At 38.2% G+C, this 23,210-nt stretch overlaps 1 protein-coding gene across 1 annotated transcript in view; it reads right to left on the reverse strand.

Annotated features, from left to right (window-relative positions):
* IL17REL (interleukin 17 receptor E like) overlaps positions 1-23,157 on the reverse strand; it is a 40,381-nt gene extending 17,224 nt beyond the window's left edge. Inside the window, exons 1-4 of the mRNA XM_088521899.1 lie at positions 22,953-23,157; positions 6,031-6,058; positions 1,046-1,195; positions 166-275 (exon numbers count right to left, since the gene is read on the reverse strand). Coding sequence (XP_088378025.1) covers positions 166-275; positions 1,046-1,195; positions 6,031-6,058; positions 22,953-23,054 — 390 coding nt within the window. The 5' untranslated portion in view covers positions 23,055-23,157. The remainder of the gene's footprint in view (positions 1-165; positions 276-1,045; positions 1,196-6,030; positions 6,059-22,952) is intronic.
* Positions 23,158-23,210: the final 53 nt, after the last annotated feature.

Genomic DNA, 23,210 nt, shown 5'->3' on the forward strand with positions numbered 1-23,210 from the left:
ATCATTATTTGCTTTGATTCGATGCTGCTGAAGCATACATTTCATTGCAGTTTTCCAAAAAGTTAAAAAGAGAATAAAGAAACAGAGATACAAAATATATTGCTTTTCTCCATAGGCTCATAAACATTTAAATGATAAAAAAAAAAAAACCAAAAGGGAATCTACCTTCTTTCCATTAAGCATCTTGCTTTTTTTCCTAGCAAACCTCACATTTGTGCACTGAGATTGCTGTGTGTCCAGTGAAAGAGAACATATTTCCAGCCCACGAATATTTTCTGAAATGAGTTCAGAATAGATTTTAAAATTTAATTTGAGCATCTTTAACAAAACCAGAAACTAAATTAAAGCAAAATGTACCATGTCCTAAGTTTGCCTTTTAAGTGAAAGGCACATGTATTTTATCTCTTAAAAAAATAAGTAAAACAAGAAATTACATATATACACACATAAAGGTAGGAGAAATGATTTTATACAGTTTTCTCTAAATTAAAGATTTAACTTTGCAAACTCTTATGCGAACGATTGAACCCATTAACTCAGAGTGAAGCATACCAGGAAATACCTATATGGTAACACACTAAGAACATGGATGGCAGTGTTATTAAAAGTAGAGCATGTCAAAAATGTGTTTTAATTTTATTTTGATGCAGAATTGTAACTTCAGACACTTCTCAGGCATAGGGTCTATGGGGCACTCATATCAATCTGAGTGATCAGGTCAAATGCTGTTTGAGTGTGTGTAAGACAGAGAGCAAGAAAGAAAAAGTCATCAAGCTGCTTGCGTAACTGCTAGAGGAAAAGTTAAGTTAATATATTGGCAGTAAAAAATCTGCTGTACTGAATTAATTATGTCAGTTCTCATTGCCTTGAGTAAGACCAGGGCTTTACCATGGATTTTAGTTAAATGGTTCCATAAGAAATCTTACTGATATAATTATATGAAAACTTCTTGGACACAAACATAGCAATATGGAACAAAATTTGGCTGAACAGCTACAAACAAAAAAGTCAACAAAAAGGATTCAGTAGCAAATCTGCCTCCTACCATCCAGACTCAGCGTTCCTTTAATACTTAAATGAAGAGAGCACGGGGTTCCTTGGGCACATTTCATCACTGTTGAGATTTTCATGCTTTTCAACGCCATAGAAGATAAAGATGCAGGAGCATCGTGGCAGAAACTGTTAAAAATACCACCTGCAAATGCAAAACACACAGACAGAGAAATCTCAGTTTGTACCGGGTATTTCTGGAGAGCACTCTTCCTGGGCCTATTAGAAGCCGCAATCTCAATTTCAGTAGGAGACCTCAGCTCTACTAAAATCAGTAGGAAAGTCAGTATTAACTTTAGTAGAGCCCGCACTTTACCTAAGACTTTCACATGATCAGAGCAAACACTTGGTTGGCTCCACAGCCCTTCAGTGAGTGACTGTTACCTCATGGAACAGCTTTGATAATTTCCTCATTTGCAGAAGGAGCCACTTCCAATAATTATGCACCCAGCTACACTAACTGTGCTTTTACATAATTAGATCCACCAGATTATGGCTTGGCTAGCAGCATATTTAAACTTTTCTTAAAGCCATTACCCGTATGTTTTGTGCACTCTCATAGGTAGCATTTTAATTTTGGAGAACATTGGCTGGAGGTCTCAGCTGCTGTTAAAATATCATTTTCACACAAGGGGGCACCATTGCATTCCTAGTCATGGAAAGATCCCTCATACCTGTGGGATTCCCTTCTCCTTTAGACCAGGATGATGAGAACCCATTAAGCATCATCCAGGCCTTCGTCAAGCTGTAAATGGTAGTCACAGAACACATCTACTATGCTTCATCTTTTTTTCCAGTGACAATTTAGTCATGACTAAAACCCCAGGACATGATGTGCACAGCAGTTTTCTGCAGGATAATATAAAGGTAAAAACAGTCCTATGACCCTCAAATTAGCCCTATTACATCTCTTTTATTTCCCATTCTTGCATGCACAGAAATCAGTTATGCAGTGCTTAATTGATGTTGGTGAGCAGATTTAATCCCTAATGCAATTATTGGGCATTATACTTCAAATAAGCAATAGTCCTGAATGAAACTTTGCGGTTTGAGAGACTGTCAGAATAAATAGCCCGACAATTGCATTTTGTTACAACGGGGCACATCTCATCCTAACTGCAATAAAAGCATGGCAATTTCCTTGAAATGCCTACCTAACTTCAGGACATAGCAGCATGAAAGCTAAAAAACACTCAAGTAAAACAAAATATATCACTGTGCTTTCTCTCCCCTTGTAGAGAGGCTAAGAGAACCAAAAAAATATGTACTTTTATCAGTCTTATTGCTCTACATGTTCCTAGGAGGTGCTCAGTCTCCTATGGGAATATGCTGTTGAAAATGGCAATGTCATGTTGCTGCACTGTGCTTGCCATAAGATGCAGGATAATAATGCTACCTCAGATCAGCCGAATAGTATGGATTCTTGTCAAGCACGGATGACTTGCATGGAAGACCCATCCACAGATCTCATGGAGGAAAGGTAGGAGGTGGAGGAGGAATAGCAGAGGTATATCCTTACTTACCCCTCCAGCCATGGGGAAAAGTGCCCTGAGGAATTTGTAAATATGGTTCCATAGAGTTGAGGTGGTTTTAAAAAGTACAATGCACACCAGGTAAATGTGGACATGTATAGTCCACCCTCGAGGAGCATATGGTGCAATAATCCTGAAGGTATCTCAGGATAGAGAGCTTTCCAACAACACCCAACCAATGCACCCACAGTAACTGGGAGATAATTTTATTGCAAAACTACCTAATAATTATTGTGTTAAGTGATGATCAGTTTTAACTCCATCTCTTTGCTCAAAAATACTATTTTCTCGACTACATCATATCACACAGTTGTGCACCTGCTGCAAATGACCTGTGTTGTTTATGCATGAAAATGAATAGTGCCAGGTACAATTGTTTTTCCTTAATTCTTTTGTTGTATAAACTTCTTGGATTTGTTTGTTTGTTGTTGCTTTGTGTGGGGGGTTTGTGGGTTTTTTTCTTTTTTGTATTTTGTTGTATAAATTATGTGGTATAAATTTCTTTACCCAGGCCTAATTTTGCCCATTCCCATGTCTGTGCGTAGATGGTTTTGGGAAGACCATGTTAGTATTAAATGTTCACAATTTGGGTGAATTTGACCATGTTACTTGCCCCAACCTTATTATTACTGCCTGAGGTTTGGTATTATTAAGATATAACAGGTTTAGGACCATTTCAGGAGAATTTGAAGTCAAACCTAGGTTCATTGTTTCTATTAGCTCAGTATCAGGCAGATACATAAGCACAGTTTTAGGCACTACTATGTTTCCCCAAACATAGACACCGTTTCCTTGATCATGGCTTCTACCTTTGACCTGAGAACACATAGGGAATACACTGGATAAAATGAAATGACTCTTGCGCTTCATTTTTTTTTAATTAATTCTATGATACATTTTGAGAAATGCAAAGACTGCAAAATGTATTAATAATAATTTAAGTGGATTGTATCATGCACCAAGGCATTAGTTTTGAATCACAATAAATGCATAATACAAGGAAGAGAGAATAAAAAATAATTTCCCTTCTATAAATCACAGTCATTTCTATAATCGCAAAATGAGACTCATTTTCTGACTAATTCTCCAGTAAAATCTTACCTTATCATCTCTTAATCCCCCTTCCCCTTTCACAGTTGCCTCTGGAACACACGCCTCTTTCCTTCTCACAAGCAATTTGATCTACACCCCAGAAGACACAGAAGTACATCTTGCTACACAAATCATCTGCTGAGTAAATCTTGCCTAGTTTTTATGTTTATAAATTATACTTGTAATTAGCCCTACATGAGAGAGGGATTGTTGCTGTAATAAAAGATTCCTTAATTATGGACACATATAAGCCCTGGCATAAAGAAACCAAGGCTTATTATTCAGCATGTAGACACTTTCCTTGTACTTTTGCCATCAGCTCAACCACAGCGGATTATTTTTTATCTGATGATGCAGCAATCAACCCAGAACTGTCATGACAGCAAAACACACCTTGAGTACATTTAGATAATAGAAGTTAGAGCTGAGCAATGAATACGCAATGGAAATGATTAGATGGATAACTTGCATCCTCAGGCAAGAAGATGAAATTGGAGAACAACAAAAAACAAGCAAAAAAAACTCATTAATAACAGGCCCAGGCCAACACCCAATAGAAACTTTCAACTTTTTTTTTTTTTTTTTTTTTTGGACTGCTTGCTTTTCTGGTATTTCTTCACTAAAAGAACTGTAAAAATCTGAACAACTTCTTATAGTCCTGACAGTGCTCAATCTGTGAATGAATCTACAGCTCACTAAAATTGCTTCACTAAGACATCATTCCGTGAGTACAAAATAGCATTTAAAAGTTCTTTTGCATATGCTTTACCACACTGTTTTCTGCATCTGTGCATTAGAATGATTCAACAACTCCATAAACTAGATACTCGCCTAAGATAATCAGATATTACATTTCTGTTAATAAATGCCAAAATTTGCCTCTCCAAACTACATCAATTTTGAAATTGATTAGATTTCAAGTTGACAGTGTCACTTTTAAAATAGATTTCAATGAACAATAAAGTCAAAAGTATTTCCCAGTTGTGAAACCTTCAGAACGTGTCTTTAAAGTTGAACGATAATGAATGCAATGGTGTTATACTCCACCAAATGTCCTTTCTGAGGCTATAGGGTTGGGGTTTTTTTTAATCTGCGAATTTCAAATACCATGTAGCCCTTACGTCCTACTAGTTGTTGTGCAGAACTGGAGGGAGAAGGCAGGGACAAAGCTACATTGCCAAAGACTACTGAATTGACAGCTGTAAATTCTAGGACATATAGTCATCTTTTTGTCACAGCTGCAAACAATGATGACTGCAGAGGTGCTGGGTTATACAGCTAAGGTCTTTTGAGGTAATTTTACATCAAATAATAAAAAGCATGACTATAGAAAGGGAAATACGGAAATAAGCATACACCCATTGTTGCATAAGTGAATTAGGATAAAAACTAAAAAAATGTTTTTCATCACTACTGTAAAGTTGAGTCATCTCATGTTATTTCTATTAAAGATAGCTGATAAGTCATTGGCGGACAGCACTGCAAACCTAAAGCCCGCTCTGCTTCATGTACATCCTATTGCAAGATAGGGATCTTGAGTTTACCAGCCCTTCAGTGTGGAAAGTCTATATCCAGCTTAAAGTTGCACACCAGTTTAAGCTTCTATAAGCTTCTATAGACTTTCCCCATCCCTATCTTGCAGTAGGATGTACATGAAGCAGAGCGGGCTTTAGGTTTTCAGTCAATGAAGAGGGAGCCCCCTTTCCGTCCCTCCCAGAGGGAAATTCTCCCTGTCTTAAGATGGGTGGGATGAATCATCACCTGGTGGTACCTATGGCGACAGTGTCCACTGTCTAGATCTGCATTTGTGTAATATCTAGCACAGAGTTTAACTCATAACCAACAGTGTTGCAGGCATCCTTCCCCTTGAGACCAGGGCTGAAGGATTTCTTCAGCCAGTGTTGCCGTCAAGGCACCAGCACACGCTTCAGCCAAGTGGCGCAAAGGTCAGTCTCCCCTTTTCCCTCTTCTTCCACAGCTCCTTCCACATTATTTGTGAAACTAGCACCTCAGCTGCCTAATCCAAGTAAGACCATTTCACAATCCTTGAACTAGCCATTGATGGGCCACTTTTCTGGTCAGCAGCAAGTTGCCCCAGGGGGACTATCCAGGCAACACTTGCCTTGGCAGCTGCCTAATCCTTCCTTATCAAGTAACTGTGTGCACCGGTGATGTGAGGCTTCAGATAAGTTAACAGCCTATATCATTCCCGTAGCTAATAATAATAGTTGTTAAAAAAAAAAAAGAGTGAAATGATGAAGGAAATTCTCCCAGTGATCATTTAGAGTAAGGAAAATTGGAAAGCAAAAGTACACATTTATCAAATGTATTAATAATGTGATTGATATATACTCACTGGAAGGTTTGTTTTTACAATGAATCCCCTGCAAAGAGAAATAAAATACATTACAAAAGCTGTTACGACATAAGGATAAAAACAAATATTGTATAATTATTATAATACAGTGAAATTGCACACCATGACTATTTATAAAGGGCTACTAAGTACAGTGACACAAGATGAATATTATCAATATATTCAGGTATTTTCTACTGATGTATAGCAGTTATAACAAATGCAACAATTCCATCAACCACAGTCTTCTTTTTATCAGGTATTGCCATTTCATACAGACTGATAGATTGTATATTGTTTGGTTAGAAGTTTACAGTGAAGTGTATATAATTCAATGTCAAGATAACCGAGCAAAGAAACCTACCTTTTTTAGTGGAAGACATCTAGAATATTTCTGATTATTGCATGAGTTGTTACGTATTTTATAGATAGCCACATATTTTCATTGACTGAAAATTACAAAAGTTACTTGTTACACTGGTAAAAAATGGTTGCTTCTATTCAATATCACATCTATATCTAAAGAAAAATATATAAAGGAAATCAAACTTCTTTATGTAACTGTTTCCAAACTGAGATAATTCTAGGTCAATAGCTTCCAAAATTGCTCAAATCCCACTGAAGGATTCAAAATATAACTGATACAAACTAATTTCTGCTGCAATGTGTTCAGTAGAAATATTGGTACGTGTGCATTATTTCTGCAAAAAGAGCTTCAATGGTAGTTTTGTGATTTACACTCCCAATGCAGATTCATGAACAGAAGGAAGACTATAGTTTTCTAAATATTTCAATACAAAATTAAACAACAACAAAAAAGTAACATGCCAGCTCATATAAAACTTCAGTGGAATTTTAACTGCTGTTTCACAGTCCCAATTTTGAATTATTTGTAACCGTAACCCTGCAAGAGCATGCAGAAGAACAATTTGCATTCAGTTTTACTCACTTGATTTTCTAGATGGCCTTAGGAAATGTAATAGATAAACATACAAAATTACTGCAGAAAAATGGGGCGAGTTAGCTTTGAGCTAGCTTTCTTGATGGGAAAAACTAAGTGTTGGATCAATTAATTGATGAAGCACAATTCACTGGAAGGAATTAATCCCTCATGAGGTTGATATTTTAGCAAGTTACTTCCCTATTTCTACCTTCTGATTTCATAGGCAAACTATTGAAAATATTTTGGTCAAGTGGCTCTACAGAATTCCCTACTGCAAGTCAAAATTTCTCAAAACACCATCTCCAAACAAGTTAGCTATCAACTATTCTCTGTCTAACCCTTCTTTCTGGTTATAAACATGTCACAAAAATATATTATAAAAAAAAAACATAGTTTTGAAATTAGCGATATAAAACTCATAAAACTTAGAGGATCCAGCCTTTCATTTACATAATAGCAATACTTCAGATTTACAAGATATGGCACTAGAAAAATGCAAATCTTATGTAAATAATTTATTTTTAGTTTCAAATCTGAAATGAGAGAGACAGGTCCCTACACCTTGCAAGCCAACTACCAACTTTGGTGGGATTACAGGATGATGCAGGAATGTTCCTACATCCTTAACTCTATCCAAAATAGTTCTTGTATTGCACTATTGCTCAGAAGACTCCTACTAGCTAAGCACTTTCCAGTAATGTTTTGTGTTTATTTTCTTATCTTCTCTATGGGAAAAGGAAACATATTCAGCAGTATTTTTTGTTCTGGCAGGGGAATGCTTTGTGGTCATTGGGCATTCAGGTTTGTTCCGCATGGGGAGTTGTTGGGAAGGTTTGCCAGTAACAGCAAGCATTTGGTCACAGCCCAATTTCTTCTTTTAATAAGAAATTTCTTTTTATTGTACAATACCACAGGCTTTTTATTTCCTTTTATAATTATTTTGAAAATAGTCATAACAGACTATTTGTCGAAAAGAAGAACTCAAATAAATTAAACAAGTTCCTCTCCCAGTTTCTATATCTTTTGTTTTCAGGAATTTTCTGAGATGAATGCAACAGTAAAACATAACACACTAAAACCAGAATGGAAATTTTCTTCCCCTTCCACAAATACTTTGGGTGTCTTTTATGCAGAAATAAGATCTTGAACATGATAGTACAATTTACTCTGATACAAAGAGCATCTTAGATTCATATCTGCTTTGGCAAAGAGCCTAAGCAAAATATACTTACACAATGCACAAATAGTTAGGGATTTTCCTATTTCTCTAGGGTTTTCCCCATTTGTGGTATTACTCAACTGTAGCTAGAGGTTATCTGAAGAGACACCACCAACGTGCAGCCTTGTGAATAGAAGGCGTGGTGCCAACATTTTAGCTAGCACAGCAACTTCTCTGCAAACTAAGTCAACTGTAATATCACATCACTCATTTAAAGACTATAGAAAAGAAAATGAGAGAAGCAGAAGACAGATTTTTGCGGAGGGGGAGAAATTTTCTTGAAGTAAAATTGATGAAGAAAAAACTAAGATTAGACCTGTATCCCATTTCCTGTTAAATCTCCATGCACTGTGGGAAATCAGAATTATGGAAATTCTGCATGAGTAGACTGTCATGAACAAAAAGGGTTTGAGACAAATTTGTTTTCACAGTCTACCTGTTAGCTCTGTTATACCTCTTTTATACAGAGTTGGTGTTAATTCTTCTGCAATGCCAAAAAGAGTAGAAATGTTCTTGAAAAATGCCTTAAAATATGTTTTGATCTTAATTTGGGGTCAGGCTGTCAGTCATTTAACAAGCTTTCATTTAGTTACCTGAAAAGCCAGCAGTTTCTTCTGCTTTTAAGGGATTCTCAGTGAGAGAGCTACTACCTATGTTCCTACTGTAGGTCAAACTGTCAGAGGGATCATCAAAGATTTCTACTCTTTGACCACCATTAAGAGCAAGCATGGGACTGTACTTAATCTTATAACACAAAGAATTAGATGTTTTCATGTTGAGTGGCCTTACAATAACCAATTCTCAAACTGTAGCCAAAGGCTGGTAAAGATAATGAGTCTAGCTGTGTTCTTTCTGATTTCCAGCTGACAAAGAATAGTCTCCATAAATTTATCTTCTTCTACAGAGGAATGCAGAATTAGAATGGATCCCCTAGACCACTGGGTGCATACCTATTAACCACAGATACCACATCATCTAGTCCCTTCAAAAACTGGTCAAACTCCCTTTTATAATCAGTCAGTATCAGGGCTACTCCAGAAGGCCAGTTCTCTTGCAGAAAGAAATATTTTAATTTCCAAGGTAAACCCAAAGATGGTTAGTTTATATCGGCTTGAGTTTGTGTTAATTGTCTGTCCACTTAAATAGGTGCTCTACATCCTTAAATTTATTCTCCATTTATCTACAGATACATTCTCTCATGATAAGCTTTTTATACTCCCCTCATAAAACAGGTTCTCCTTTTTATCGCCATCCTTCATATCAGCTCTATTTAACACATCTTTCCTAATGGTGTGACCAGACTCATGCACAGTTCTGAAGAGAGTTTCTCACTAGGGTTTATTTGGTGCTATGTAAAGTGATAATATGCTTTGTCTCTCTTGCGAGCTACATCACATTTTGCAGTCACCCTGCAACACAGAGCGTGCTATTTAGTGAGTTACATGGTGAGCTACTTCCTTTTCCATGAAAGCAATATGCGTCTGTCCTTATTTTCTCCCTCTGCTCATGTATTCCCATACTATTTATGGAGGGAATAGCCTTTAGATGATGAGCGACAGAAGCATCCTAAATGATTTCACATGGCCTCGAGTGAAAGAGCCTGGCAAAGCTAGCGGTCTCAGTCATCTCCACAATTAAAAAGGTCTTTGAGGAGTGGACAGCCACAGTCAAATGAAGTGTTATGGATGTATGCAATTTAGAACTTTGGATGGAAACAGAAGGAATTAAGATCTGTGTCATAAACTCCTCAGATTTTTAACAAATGGTCATAATTTCCTACACAGAGACATTCAGACCCAGAAATCAGTTAAAGAAAACTTCACAAAAGGACATAATGGAGCATTCTTCACCTTTTCCCAAAGCTATTTTCATAAGCCAAGGAGATAATGACTTGGTACTTTGCATATCCTTGGTGCTAGTGAAGACTGGAACCCCTCAGAGCTTTCCTCATTCTGTTCTATTTTAAGGTATAAACGTCACCCCTGCATTTACCTTTCAAGCACACGGAAACAGAATCATTCGCAGTGAGAGAGAGCAAAGCCATAATTCGTGTCCCACCAAAAAAAGATTCTAGATCAAGGTCCAGTATTTACAGAAAAAAGTGCAAAATAGATTACAAATAGATGAAAAGGAAAAATAGCAGGCCCCCAGAAAACACTGGGCAATTAAATAAAATTGTGGTCATGTTTACAGAAGAGTTATAATCATTAACACACATAATATGAAAATTTAGAACAGTTAAGGATTTCTAGCTAGTACTACTGATACAGTGTCCCAAAAGACCTGTTTTCAAAAAGAGCATTTGTATTTGTTTTGGCGTCATCTGTAATTACTTTCATTGCCAAGGTAAAACTGATGATCCTTATTTATTTTTGGCAAACCACAAGGTTGTTCCTCAACTTTCACTGACAATGTGGTAATCAGTCGCACGTGAACAGTGTATAATGGGATCAGCTAAGCGCTCACGGAAGGACCGTTATCACAGCTGGGCTGTTATCCACACAGAACAGCACCAGCACCTAACTCTATGGCAAAGCTTTATTTTGGACTATTGCTTCTACAGCAGGGATGTTGCAGGGTGTTTTTTTGTTTGTTTGTTTTTTACAGAGTGCTAAAAATAAAAAGTCTGATTCATGACTATACATAATCCATCTCCAGGCAGGAATTTAGTTTTTCTTCATGTGCTTCAAGCAGAACAAAAGCCATCTGATCACCTTGGTGCAGCACCAAACCTGAGAGAGCAAACACTGCTGAGAAGTGGGATATTAAGTTCAGGTCCAGTCGTGTGCTCATGAAGTTACAGAGGTTTTGGTTAAGACCTGGCATGTGTCCAACAGAACAAGTTGGTGTCTGCCTGTGTTACACTATATTGACATGTTCACAATGAAGCAGTGAACTGAAATGAACCAACTGGGAGGAGAATAGTGGTTTTGCTTAAGATTGTTGGATAATCCTTAATAAGGTTTCATGGGGCTCTGAAGCAGAGTGTTTTACTAATTTCTGTGTCCTGAACCATTTGCCATTTAACAGATATATGCAGATGTTGTATTTGCAGGTATGAAATAAGAATAAATGCTGTGTCTGTATGGACCTAGCACAGCTACTACATCTAGTACCTAGCACAGCTTGCTATACTTCAAACCTGACAGAAAATATTTCTGTGACGATCTAGCAGAATTTCAATAATGCAGGAACACGCGATTGACATAAGACACTCAGATTCCTAAGATTTTTTTTTTCTTCTGTTTACCTGGTACTGTTCAGGTGAAATACAGATTGGTGTTCTCAAGGGCAAATTATTCAAGATGCTTCCTTTTACACTCTGTTGAAGCAGAAGATTCCTGCTCCCATATTTTACGGACCGTATTTGGTAAATAACTTCCTCTAAATGTTACTGTGGCTGTTTGGCTGACTGTTTTCTACAGGGCAAAACAAGTGAAAGAGTTGGCAGGATAGTAATTGTATTTCTGGGAATTCTTTGCAGTGACATGCATTCATCCTATAAGTAAACATCCAGACAAAATATTGCTTTAAGGTCTCACAACTGGGAAGAACATTCCCATCTTGTATTTTAAGCAGACTGTATGTAAAAATAATACTGTGCTACAAAAAAGGCCTAGCCTGGCCACCATAGAAACCACGCTATTAAATTTATTAGTCTAAAGGGAGTTATGACAGTTTGAAATAAAATCTGCCCATTCCATTGTGTGCTTCAATTCCAGGACTAGAAGCACAATTTGCTTGGAGCAACTGTATGCTCTAGCTTTTTTTTTTTTTTTTTTCCTTTTTTTTTTCTTTTTGAAACAAAAAAAAAAGTTGTCCATCATTTCAATGTCATGTTTCCTAAAATATTAATACAAGTTGTTAACAAAACAGAATTGTATACAATAGACAAAGTAAAATTAAAACGCATTTGGAACCTCAGCTGGTATAAATCAGCACCATCCCATACATAGAGTGTCAAAAAATGTCAAGCCACTCAGCTACTTGAAAGGCAACTAAACTACCAAATCAGCACTTTCCATCTAACAATGAGACAGGGATACTCTAGCAATGCAATAGCCTAAATAGCTATTACAGTGAATGACTGGAGATCTCATACAGAGGATGCTGGAATAGAATAAAAGAAATCACAGAATCACAGAATGGTTGAGGTTGGAAGGGACCTCTAGAGATCATCTAGTCCAACCCCCCTGCTCCAACAGGGACACCTAGAGCACGTGGCACAGGGTGGCATCCAGGTGAATTTGGAAGATCTCCAGAGAAGGAGACTCCACAACCTCTCCGGACAGCCTGTTCCAGGGCTCACCCTCACAGGAAAGAAGTTCTTCCTCATATGGAGGTGGAACTTCCCGTGTTTCAGCTTGTACCCATTACCCCCTGTCCTGTCACTGGCCACCACAGAGAAAAGTTCTCAGCACGGGTCCCCATCTTCTTTACATTCTTGCCTCAGGTATTTATACATATTGATCAGATCTCCTCTCAATTTTCTCTTCTCCAGGCTAAACAGGCCCAGCTTGCTTAGTCTTTCCTCATAAGATAGATACTCCAGTCTCTTAATCATCTTTGTTACCCTACGAAGCTCACAGAATCACAGAATGGTTGAGGTTGGAAGGGACCTCTAGAGATCATCTAGTCCAACCCTCCTGCTCCAACAGGGACACCTAGAGCACGTGGCACAGGGTGGCATTGGGGCGAGTTTGAAGCTCTCCAGTGAAAGAGACTCCACAACCTCTCCGGACAGCCTGTTCCAGGGCTCTTGTCACCCTCACAGGAAAAAAGTTCTTCCTCATATGGAGGTGGAAATTCCCGTGTTTCAGCTTGTACCCATTACCCCTTGTCCTGTCACCAGCCACCACAGAGAAGAGCCTGGCCCCATCCTCCCTACAATGACCCATTGGGTACTTGAATATATTGAGCAAATCTCAGCCTTCTCTTCTCCACACTAAACAGGCCCAGTTCGCTTAGTCTTTCCTCATAAGATAGATGCTCCAGTCCCTTAATCATCTTCATGGCTCTACACTGGACCCTCTGTAGAAGCTCCACATCCCTCTTGTACTGGGGAGGCCAGAACTGCACCCAATACTCCAGGTGTGGCTTCACCAGAGCTGAGTAGAGGGATGGGATCACCTCCCTCGATCTGCTGGCAACACTTCTCCAGATGCAGGCCAGGATCCCATTGGCCTTCTTGCCCACGAGGGCACATTGCTGACTCATGGTTAACTTGTCGTCAACCAGGACTCCCAAATTCCTTTCCACAGAGCTGCTTTCCAGCCAGTCAATCCCTAATCTGTACTAGTGTTAGAATAGAATCAAAATCAAGAAATCAAAAAAAGAAATTGTCTCCAAGCCAAGCCTACTGCTAGAAGCAGTACTGTCACCAAAACTTGGCCAGATCAGCCATGACTCTGGCCAGTTCTTAAAAACTTAAGGAAAGATACAACCTCTCCATACAAATATGAACGCTTCAAGGTTAGGATGGCATGATGTTCTTTGTAGCATGAAAGAGTCTTCAAGAAAAGTTTAGTCAAGATCCCTCAGCAGCACTGGATCTTGCAACCTCAGAGGTGCCTGGAACCAGTGTGCCAAAGAAAAGGAGGTGGGGAGAAAGCAAGAACAGAACTGAAAGTCCTGAGAGACCCCCAGAGCTGGATTTGTTGATTGTGCTGCTGCTGGCAGTGACTACTGCTTGTAGAATGCCTGAAGCTTTTTGCCGTTCCAGTTGCTGTCCTCTTATACATCTCAACACTATTCCCCAGCAACAGCAGAAGCAGCAATCTGGCTTTCCAGTGCTCTGGCAAATGCATCTCCATTTTGGTTTAGAAAACTGCTTATTTTGCTTACATTCACAGTCAGTCCCAAAAGCAGAACACTCTAATCTTTATAAACAATAAATACCATCCTGTTCACATTCACAGATTGCAGGAGACTATGATTTTAACTCTAAACACCTGAAAACTAGTGAAATTCTATTCAGTGGTTCAAATGAACATTGAATGAGATCCAGCTGGAGAAAAAGCTTTTTGCCTGTATCAACTTCAGCATTGCCTTTGAGAAACTTGTCACTAACTTCATTTCCTAGTATGACAATTTGTCTGAGTTTGGCATTACCACTGGTAGTGAAATGAAGCCAAAGTTTGCAGTCATTTGCAGCATCAGATTGTCAGCTTTGTGGGCTAGATTTAGGTACATGAAACATGGCTTAACACCACCGTGATCCATGACACTTGATGCACAGTACATGATCCACCAAGTGCCACCTAACCCTAGAGGTGTCTGAGTTTATTAGGCACCTTTCTGGTCTGAAAGCTACCTGGATGCTTGTGGTTCTGTTTTGCATGACAAGAACTCAGCTGAGATGACATCTTTCTTTCTTACACCTAACTTCTACCGGAATAGCATATATGCACTTGTGAGGCACCCAAGTGCTCCAGAGTTAGTGGGTGGCTAGAGTAGATCTAGTATCAACAGAGATTAAGCTAGCATAGTTAAAGCCTTATTTCTTTTTCGACATGTAAGTGTTAGAGAGGGAAAACAGCATAAGGGTATGCTCCAGCTGTTCAAGTTCCTACCTCTAAGGATAGCTGGATTCAATATGTTTCTTAGCCTGAAGCAGTTTAACCTTACACAAGTTACGGGTTTGCCATGCTGTCCCATAAATGACAGATCTTCCCACACCTCCTGTCAAAGCAGTGATAGGTAATAAAAGAGTGAGAAACTGAAAGAAGGACAGATGAGAGACAGTGAAATTTATGAAGCTGAGCAATTTCTGCATTCAAAAGGAAAATCTATTTCCCACTTCAAAGGCCATTTGTATTTTTTTCTAAGTAGGCGTCAGGAAAAAAGAAAACAGAAATTGGGAGAGTGGCTCAATATCTAGTTTGAAGGGAGGACTTCAGACTGACTCTTAATTAGGTGCCTATAGTCTAGACAGTGGCGTACAGACTCATGTCACATTTGGCTTTTTGGCTTGGCTTATATGAGGCAGCACATGCTGAGCATGCAGGTTTCTCATATTGCCCTGACAAGTCTCTAATGCTTTTCATGATCTCCATTTAAGCTCTGTTTAATACCTAGGAAAAGAGCCCAGACAGGGAATCGTTGAATATTCTTCAGATATTCTTTTTTTTTTAAAAAAAAAAAAGTCTCCCTCTAACCCTTCTGAGGCACATGACAGAGACATACTAAAATTTGGGAACAATAAAGCATACTTGGAAATAGCTTCTTACAACAGTTTCAGGACTTAGGAGGCTACATGTCAGGAGGCTACTGAGACTGTTGAAAGCCATAGAGGGAAACATGAGAGCAGATGCTACTGCTGCCCACACCTCCCATGAAAATGGAGCAGCCTTCTCTTCCCCTCACACAGAGAAAAATCTCAAACTGGAACTTAGAAATACTCCTAATTAAAGGAGGTATTTTTCCTGCTTATCTTTGTCTTTTTTTTTTTCTAATTTACTTACTTTTTATTCAAGACTTATCTTGCTATGTTGTAGTGTAAGGATGTAAGGATGTTCAAATGATCTCAGGCCATGTTAGAAGCAGCGGCAGCATCCAGTGATGAACCTGAGAAACCAAAGTGTTCACTCCTTTTGCCACATTATCAGTTAAGGGAATATTTTCATTAAAGACTTCAGGATAAAGGTATCAGACAAGCTCTAAAGTGCTTGCTTGATTTACAGAAACCCTTCTAGCCACAACTGACAAAGAAAAGTTTTCTTTCTGTTTCACCTTCTTTTCATGATTGCGCTATTGTCCCTAGAGGCAGCACTAAATCCTGGGCACAGGCCCCGTTTAATAATCCCATCAGTACCTATAATCCTATCAGTACCTTCATATGTTGCTTCACTTTTAATGATAGCCCTTCATTTTCATTTCAATGACAGCACTTCATTTTTAATGATAGCCCTTACTCACTGAAAACCACCTAAGCCACGCATTCTCCTAGAGAGTTTTTTTTTTCCAGCTACAAGTATAGACTGAATGCAAACACCGATGTGACCAAACTCTAAAAATCTCTAAAATTCCCATAGAAACACAATACATAAAAAATCAGGAAGAGTATTTTAAGGAGCACATACTGCTGATCAAAAATAAGCATGAAGCATGATACTAAAGAGAACTGATAAAATACAAAAAAAATACAATTTGGAAAAAAAATATGATACAAAGTTTAAAAAGCAATGAAGAAACCTGTCATTGCAGTCAGTGAAGGAAGAACACAGGTCACGGAGAGAAGGAAGTGGGAAAAGAATCAAGGAAGTTTGCATATGAAGAGGTGAAAAGGAAAAACAAAACTGGAGACAGTAAAATGTATTAAGTGCAATAAATTCTATTTCCTCAATGTTTTTCCAAGAAAAGACAATGAATGCACATTTAGTACTGTACAATGTTGTTTATATGATTCATACTTTCTGAAAATATGCAGGCAAGTAGAGGCAACTCCAAGACAATCAGTTTTCCAGAAATGATTGAAATTTGCCATACATATTCAAAGCGACCAGACTGAAAACCTTTCCTTCAAGAGAAACAGTCATAGATCATTTGCAAAGTAAAACTTAAACTCTGAGGGAGCAAAAAACCCCATATTGTTTCTTCATTTTTGTACAGATACTTCCTCAATGAGGAAGGATTGTATGCACTATACAGTTTTCAGGGTGAATCCCATATTTTGCATGCTGAGAGAATGAATATTAATATGCAGTGAAACAGACTGTCCAGAGGAAGAAGTCAGAATTCACTTGAATGACCATCTTGAGATTCCAAAAAAAAAGGAGGATCAGACTTAAAAGAGAAATATAAAGGTTAGAAAAGAACTCCAGATGCCATCTACTCTACACTTCTGCCTTAGGAAGAATGATCTTTATCTGAGTCATATCTGAGCTTAGATCTCTACAAACTCCACAGGCAATCTATTCCAATGCTCAGTATCATCAGTCACAATGACTTTCAATTTATTCATGACTTCCCAAAACTCTGAGGCAGAGTCAGGACTGATGTATCAGCATCACATTTCAATATACATTAATTTATCAGTTCTGGAATCAACCCTAGCCAAAATAGTTAAGAAACAGTCTGGAACTTCCTTGGCAACACAGCTTCTTAGGGCATATTTACCTTGTGTTTTATTTACATTTTTAAGAAGTAAAATAACTTCCTGGCTTTCAAAATAAAAGTGAGCCAAAAATATTAGCAAAATTGGGAAAGAGTTTTACACGGAAAAATATTTTCCTAAACGGGAAAATATCTGTCCAAAATTGATGTATAAGAGGTAGGGATCTCTTATTGGAATGATGGTGACACCATACATAGAACATAATGTGGGTTCCTGCTTTATATAGCTTGGAACCAACAGCGAGACTTTTGAACATTTATGTTTCCCCAAATCAAATGATTTTCAATCAAGGATAGCAGGAAACTCATTTCTTAGGCCCTAGTTACCTACTCACCTCGCAGTGAGGCCTAGCACTTCAATGCTGAGGCAAACGCCATAAAAGCCAGCAGATTCTAGAAGTATCCCTGAAGAAAATACGGGGTTTTAATCTCATTTTGGACCTTCTCAGTTTTAACCATCCCTGCTTATCTCACACACATGCACACATGTTCTGGCAATAGTGGAAAATAGGGGGTATGTAAATAAACATGACAAAGTAACAGCGATAGCATCACCAGCCCCAGCAAGTTTAAGCTACTTCTAGACTTCACTGCAAGAATTCTAGTGAGGTCACACTGCCTAATCTAGTAATAGGGATATTAACTCCTAACTGTGAGGTTGTCTTGCCTAGATTGGAAGGCAGAGTTTAGACCAGATTACAAGTGGTGCTTAAGAACAGGGAAGAGATAGAAATATGCTGTGCTCTATCACGTTAAGATGGGAAGAGAATTCATCTTGGAAGGTCTGCAGGAACAGCCTGCTCCAGCAGGCGGCCTGGTGAAGGCTGCCAGGGCAGGTCCTGCTTCCCTTAGCAAACACATGGCTCTGCAGAGATGGAATCTAAATCAGACCAGGCCCCACTTGTTTCCAAAGACGTGACACCAAAATCACAGGTCATCTAGTGCTCTCCCTTTGCACTCTCTATCATCTTAAACCCAGCAGCTTTCCATTTGCAAAGCGTAACTAGCCAGCAATCCTCTGGAGCTGCAGAAGATATCTGCTGCTAAACCACGATATCCCCTACCAGGCTTTTGGCCCCATGGAGCGGAAAGATATCTTGCTTTCCCAAGCTCAGAACTCAAAGGGATTTGTGAGCTGTGATCCCCTGCTTATAATAAAAGAAGATAGTAGCTCCCAGCTGCTGCTGAGCTTGCATACATGCCCCCTTCTTCTTTTAGTTTCTACCTCCTGCTACAGGCACTGATTAAACATACGCTGCTGTCTGATGGTGGTGAAGCTTCTAAAACTGCCCTTCAGGGCACCTTGTCGTGTCTAATTCCAACTAGACATGTTTGTCTAATGTGTGTCCCCAGCCTTCATGAATGCCTGTAGCACTTCTTTGCTTTGTGTGCCTTGCAGCCTTTTTCCAGAGCTCTTGAAGAAGGGAGGAGCAAGGAAGTGAAAATGGAGAGGAATTGTTGCCTTTTTTGCAAGTCCTGAATTGCAATTTTCTCCATTTCCACTGCTCCTAAGAGAAGCTATAGTGGGTGCTATAGCCATGATGAACATGTAAGACACTTCTGAGTCACTGGTGGTATCTGTGTTTGGCTGTTTTTTTCTCAGGGGTGACAACTAACCAATGGCATAAGATACAGCAGGAAACATGAAAGCTAAACATCCCATATCTTTGCTATTTTTCACCCTGGAAATGGCAGATATAGATCACAGTTCAAGAGATAAGTCACCTAACCTGAACTGTTAAAGCACAATTCTCCTGACACAATTCTCCTGCAGAGAAGGTAACAACAGATATTTGAGAGTATGGGTTAATATCACTTTAATACAATGATTCAACGTAATTGAGCCCCATAAATGTGAATGCTTTAACTAAAGAATACTTAACTATAGTATCCAAAGCACTTAATTAAAACATGTGATTAAGAAAAGCCACACAGGAAGGTCAGCACTATTTGGTATGTGTGGAAATTGGAGCGGTATAGTGACTAGGGCCATGCAAGTGGGCTGGATAATGAAAAGTGACAAGCAGGGGCACAAAATTCAGGTTTTTCACTCTCAGCGCTCTTTTCTGGCTTGTACTTCATCACAGCACATTTTGGCAGAGAATTTTTTGGCAAAGGATACACTTTATGTGTCTCCTCCTGTCATTAGAAATATCTTTGCATATAGTCAAAAAACTGTGAGGAATCATCTTCTTTTCTTTGGACTTCACACTAGTATTTCTCTCTCTCTCTCTCTCTTTGGAAAAACCCCAAGCCTTTGATCTTGATCTATATTTGCAACGTCTGTATTTTTTAGCAAACAACTAGATTCTTATTTTCTTATTCTCTTATGTCACCTAGATTATTATTTTCTTCATTTTTTTAAAGGATTAGCATCACTCTTAAAAATATTCAAGTAGAATAGCCTGATCCATGGCATAAGTATTCAGTACAGCAACACTAAGTGCTTATATTAGTAATAGAATGAACAGGCAGCAACTATATCAGGAATTAGTTGCCAATATCTTTTCTAGTTGCAGGGAAATCCCAGATTAAATTTAGGGTTTCCTTCATTACCCATGGACTTTGGATACATTACTATATTTAATGAAAGACAATACAAATACTACTTCATAGTTTTCTGGAGAGCTTTTTTTTTTTTTTTTAATGTAGTGCTCTTGATCTTTACCAGCTGTTGATTCAAATTTGGCATAAGTCTATTTCTTTGTGTACAGCTTGCAAACAATGCGGGTTGTAAAATGAGTAGGGCACAAACCCAATTTCAATTGTAGGCTGGGATTCCCCAATGCTTTCACAGGGAAACTTGCTCGATAACTGTGTTTGCTATTGGGTGAGACATGAAGACCAAGCCCATCGTATTTAACCTTTGGCTACCAGACTATCATGAGAGCTCCAAAGCCAGGCCATTAAAACAAGGAAGAAAAAATAAATCATAATATAGAGCCCAAGCTTGTTTTTTTCCTCTTACCACATTCAACCCACAATTGTGTATTTTCAGGCAGTTTAAATTGTCATGTAATGCTTGCATAAACCTCCAGTGTCTTTCTGTTCATTTCTTTCTGGACAGGAATATAACAATTTGTGGTGTAGTAATGAAACCTGGATATTATACAAAGCACGGATGCCTTGCTGAATACTCATAGTTAACTAAGGATGATTCATGAAGTTGTAATAGGATCCATAATTTAAATCAGCTCAGTGTGAAGGTTTAGGTCATATACTTCAAAACAGTTGTGTCACTGTTTCCTTCTTAAGATGCATAACCGGTGCTTTACTCTGCTAAAGAACACCCAAAGGACGTAATAACTGCTTAAAAATATTTGAGAGACACATTCACGTTAAAATCTAATCCACTGTTCAGACTCAAAAGTTCCAGTTATTAAACCTGCTCAGAACCCTCTAATATCCATGGCTTGAAAAATGCAGAAAAATGCAAACAAGTTTTTTTATTAAGAACAATACAATCTCAGCTTTTACTTTGCAGATGAGAAGCTCACCGTAATATTCACTTATAAAAATAGCAACAATGACTTCTGAAAGTTTAAAATTTGCAGTAACTCATTATTTCATAAAGCAAATTTCTAGACAAAAGGTATTTCCACTGATGCTGTCTCTTTTCAAATCACTAGTTCGTGACCTACTGTGTAGGAGGCAGTGCCCGAATACTCAAAGAGAAATTATAGCTTCCAATTAGTGCCCTTATAAAGCCCATTGATTTAGGAATTATGGGGAAGATAAAAGCCTTTTTATTCCCATCCCCTTTAAAATAATTCAGATAGGAGCGAAACTGAAGCCATAAATTGTGGTGGGTTAAGTTGGAATATTATTTACAAAGGAACAGAAAGAAGGAGTTTTCTTCTAACAAGCAGTCATGAGACTCTAAAGTTCATGTGGGTAAAATGCTTTACACTGGACTGAAAATGCTAAGCTGGCAGTAATTTGTCCTGATGGGATCATTATTGTTCCCAGTGAGAAAACATTTTTGTCTTAAAAAGTCATTAATGCATTCAAGATTCTGCCGAATACAACTAGCAGGAACATTACACGCAGAGCAGGAACTGATTCCTATCTTTTACCATTGCAAGTGACCTTTATACTTGATTCTGTTATACTGGAAACCTGTTTCCCCTGTAAATTAACAAAAATACACATTTTCAATTATCTAAACTTCGGCACTGGAAAAATGTTGAGATAAGCTTTTGAAAGCAAAGAAAGGGATCCATTCTACCTAACGGCAGGACTGTGTTTCCCTATTAGACATCTAGTGAATCAGTCTTCCCAACACCTGAGATGCAACTGAGAAAGATGCCCTTGAACATCCTCAGAGGAAAACCCTGCCCTTAGATTGGATCCCACCCAAAAAGCTGTTATTGGCTTTTTTTTTTTTAGTTTGAGTCTCACAGTCAACTACTCTAGCAGAACAAATTAGAAAAGTAAATTATAGCTATTTTAAGCTCTCTCTGTAGCAGCCCAAGGAGAATAATTTATTTAAAATACATGTGTGTTTGCGTATGTGAACATGCATATGACAAATACTGCCGTACATCAAGAGATTAATCTCTTATGATTTTATTTTTAATCTATTATATTATTTTAAAAATATAATAGAAGAAGGCAGATACTGTACAGAATTCAAATTCAGAGATATATAACCTTAGATAACTTTAAATATAGTGTTTCCCCCCTCAATCCAGTGCTTTTGAAGCATCTTTATTCCTGCCATATTTATGATTATAAAATAGAAAATAGAGAATAGGAAAAAGAAAATAGAAGATAGAAGATAAATTGCTGTAACAAATACTCACTTAATATCTGGGTCCTGCCACGTTTAGACAATCTTTAATATGTCTCTTTTGCCCACCGAGGGACAAAACACAGACTTTTGCAAACAGCGCTCTGTACCCACAGCCAGGCGCTTTCCTGCCATCGGTCCCACTTCTCCATAGCAATAAATAGTTACTGTCCTCTCCTAAGACTGGAAATCAGGCTCTCTATTACTTTATCTTGTTTTTAATTATCTTTCGCTTTGCTGTGTGAGCGGGCGCTGAGCGCGGCGGCGGCGGCTGCCCATCTCTATGCTGCCCCTTTGTGGGCCTGTCTGGGAACGTGCGAGATGCAAAGAGATGGTATGGCTCTCATTCCACTTCTGTGCACACACAGAAGTCATTACTTTGAATAGCAGATACATTCATACTACAAAACTCAAAACAGGTTTTAGTCTTTCATATGCTGTAATTCACTTATTTGCAGAAAAGTCTTTATATACATATATATATATATATATATTCCTAACATAATCAGAAATTTCTGAAATCTCCTCTCCCTCCCTCTCCCCTGTGGCACTGTACTGTTGTAACAACTGAATCTCCAATGTAATTAATATGTTTTCAAGCAATTCTGTTACTGATTTCCAAATACACAAGACAGATAATAAAAAATCACCAAGCACAACAGTAGCTGGATTTAGTGCAAATTTCATTTTCTTCCTGCCTTGCTGACAGTCATCTTTCTCACTTTGGATACTTTGCAATGTTCAGGACAGTTGAAATCTTTTTCTATTTTTGCTTCACACTGTGTTTACAATTCTTTTGATAGCATACAGCTAGTAAGTTAATAGACAGCAAACAGGAATAAGAAAGAAAGTACCTGAGAACATGAAAGTCCACATTCTTCAATCCTGGGAATAAGCTGGCAATTAGAATTCCAGAAAAAAACTATTAGAAGAGTCTGAACATGAATACTTGTCATCCTAAATTGATAAAAAAAAAATGCAAAACCTCAGAAGAAACCTTCTACTCTGACAATTCTCTCCCTCATGCCAAAACTTTAATATGAATTTTAGTCCCTCCCACAGCACCTCTGAGCTCCTCCCTCTGAAACTTTCCAAAGTCAGAAAATTGCTAG

This window comes from Tinamus guttatus, unplaced genomic scaffold, assembly GCF_059628265.1.
Source record: "Tinamus guttatus ecotype Peru unplaced genomic scaffold, ASM5962826v1 Tinamus_guttatus_pri_ptg000138l, whole genome shotgun sequence".
NCBI classification, from domain to species: Eukaryota; Metazoa; Chordata; class Aves; order Tinamiformes; family Tinamidae; genus Tinamus; species Tinamus guttatus.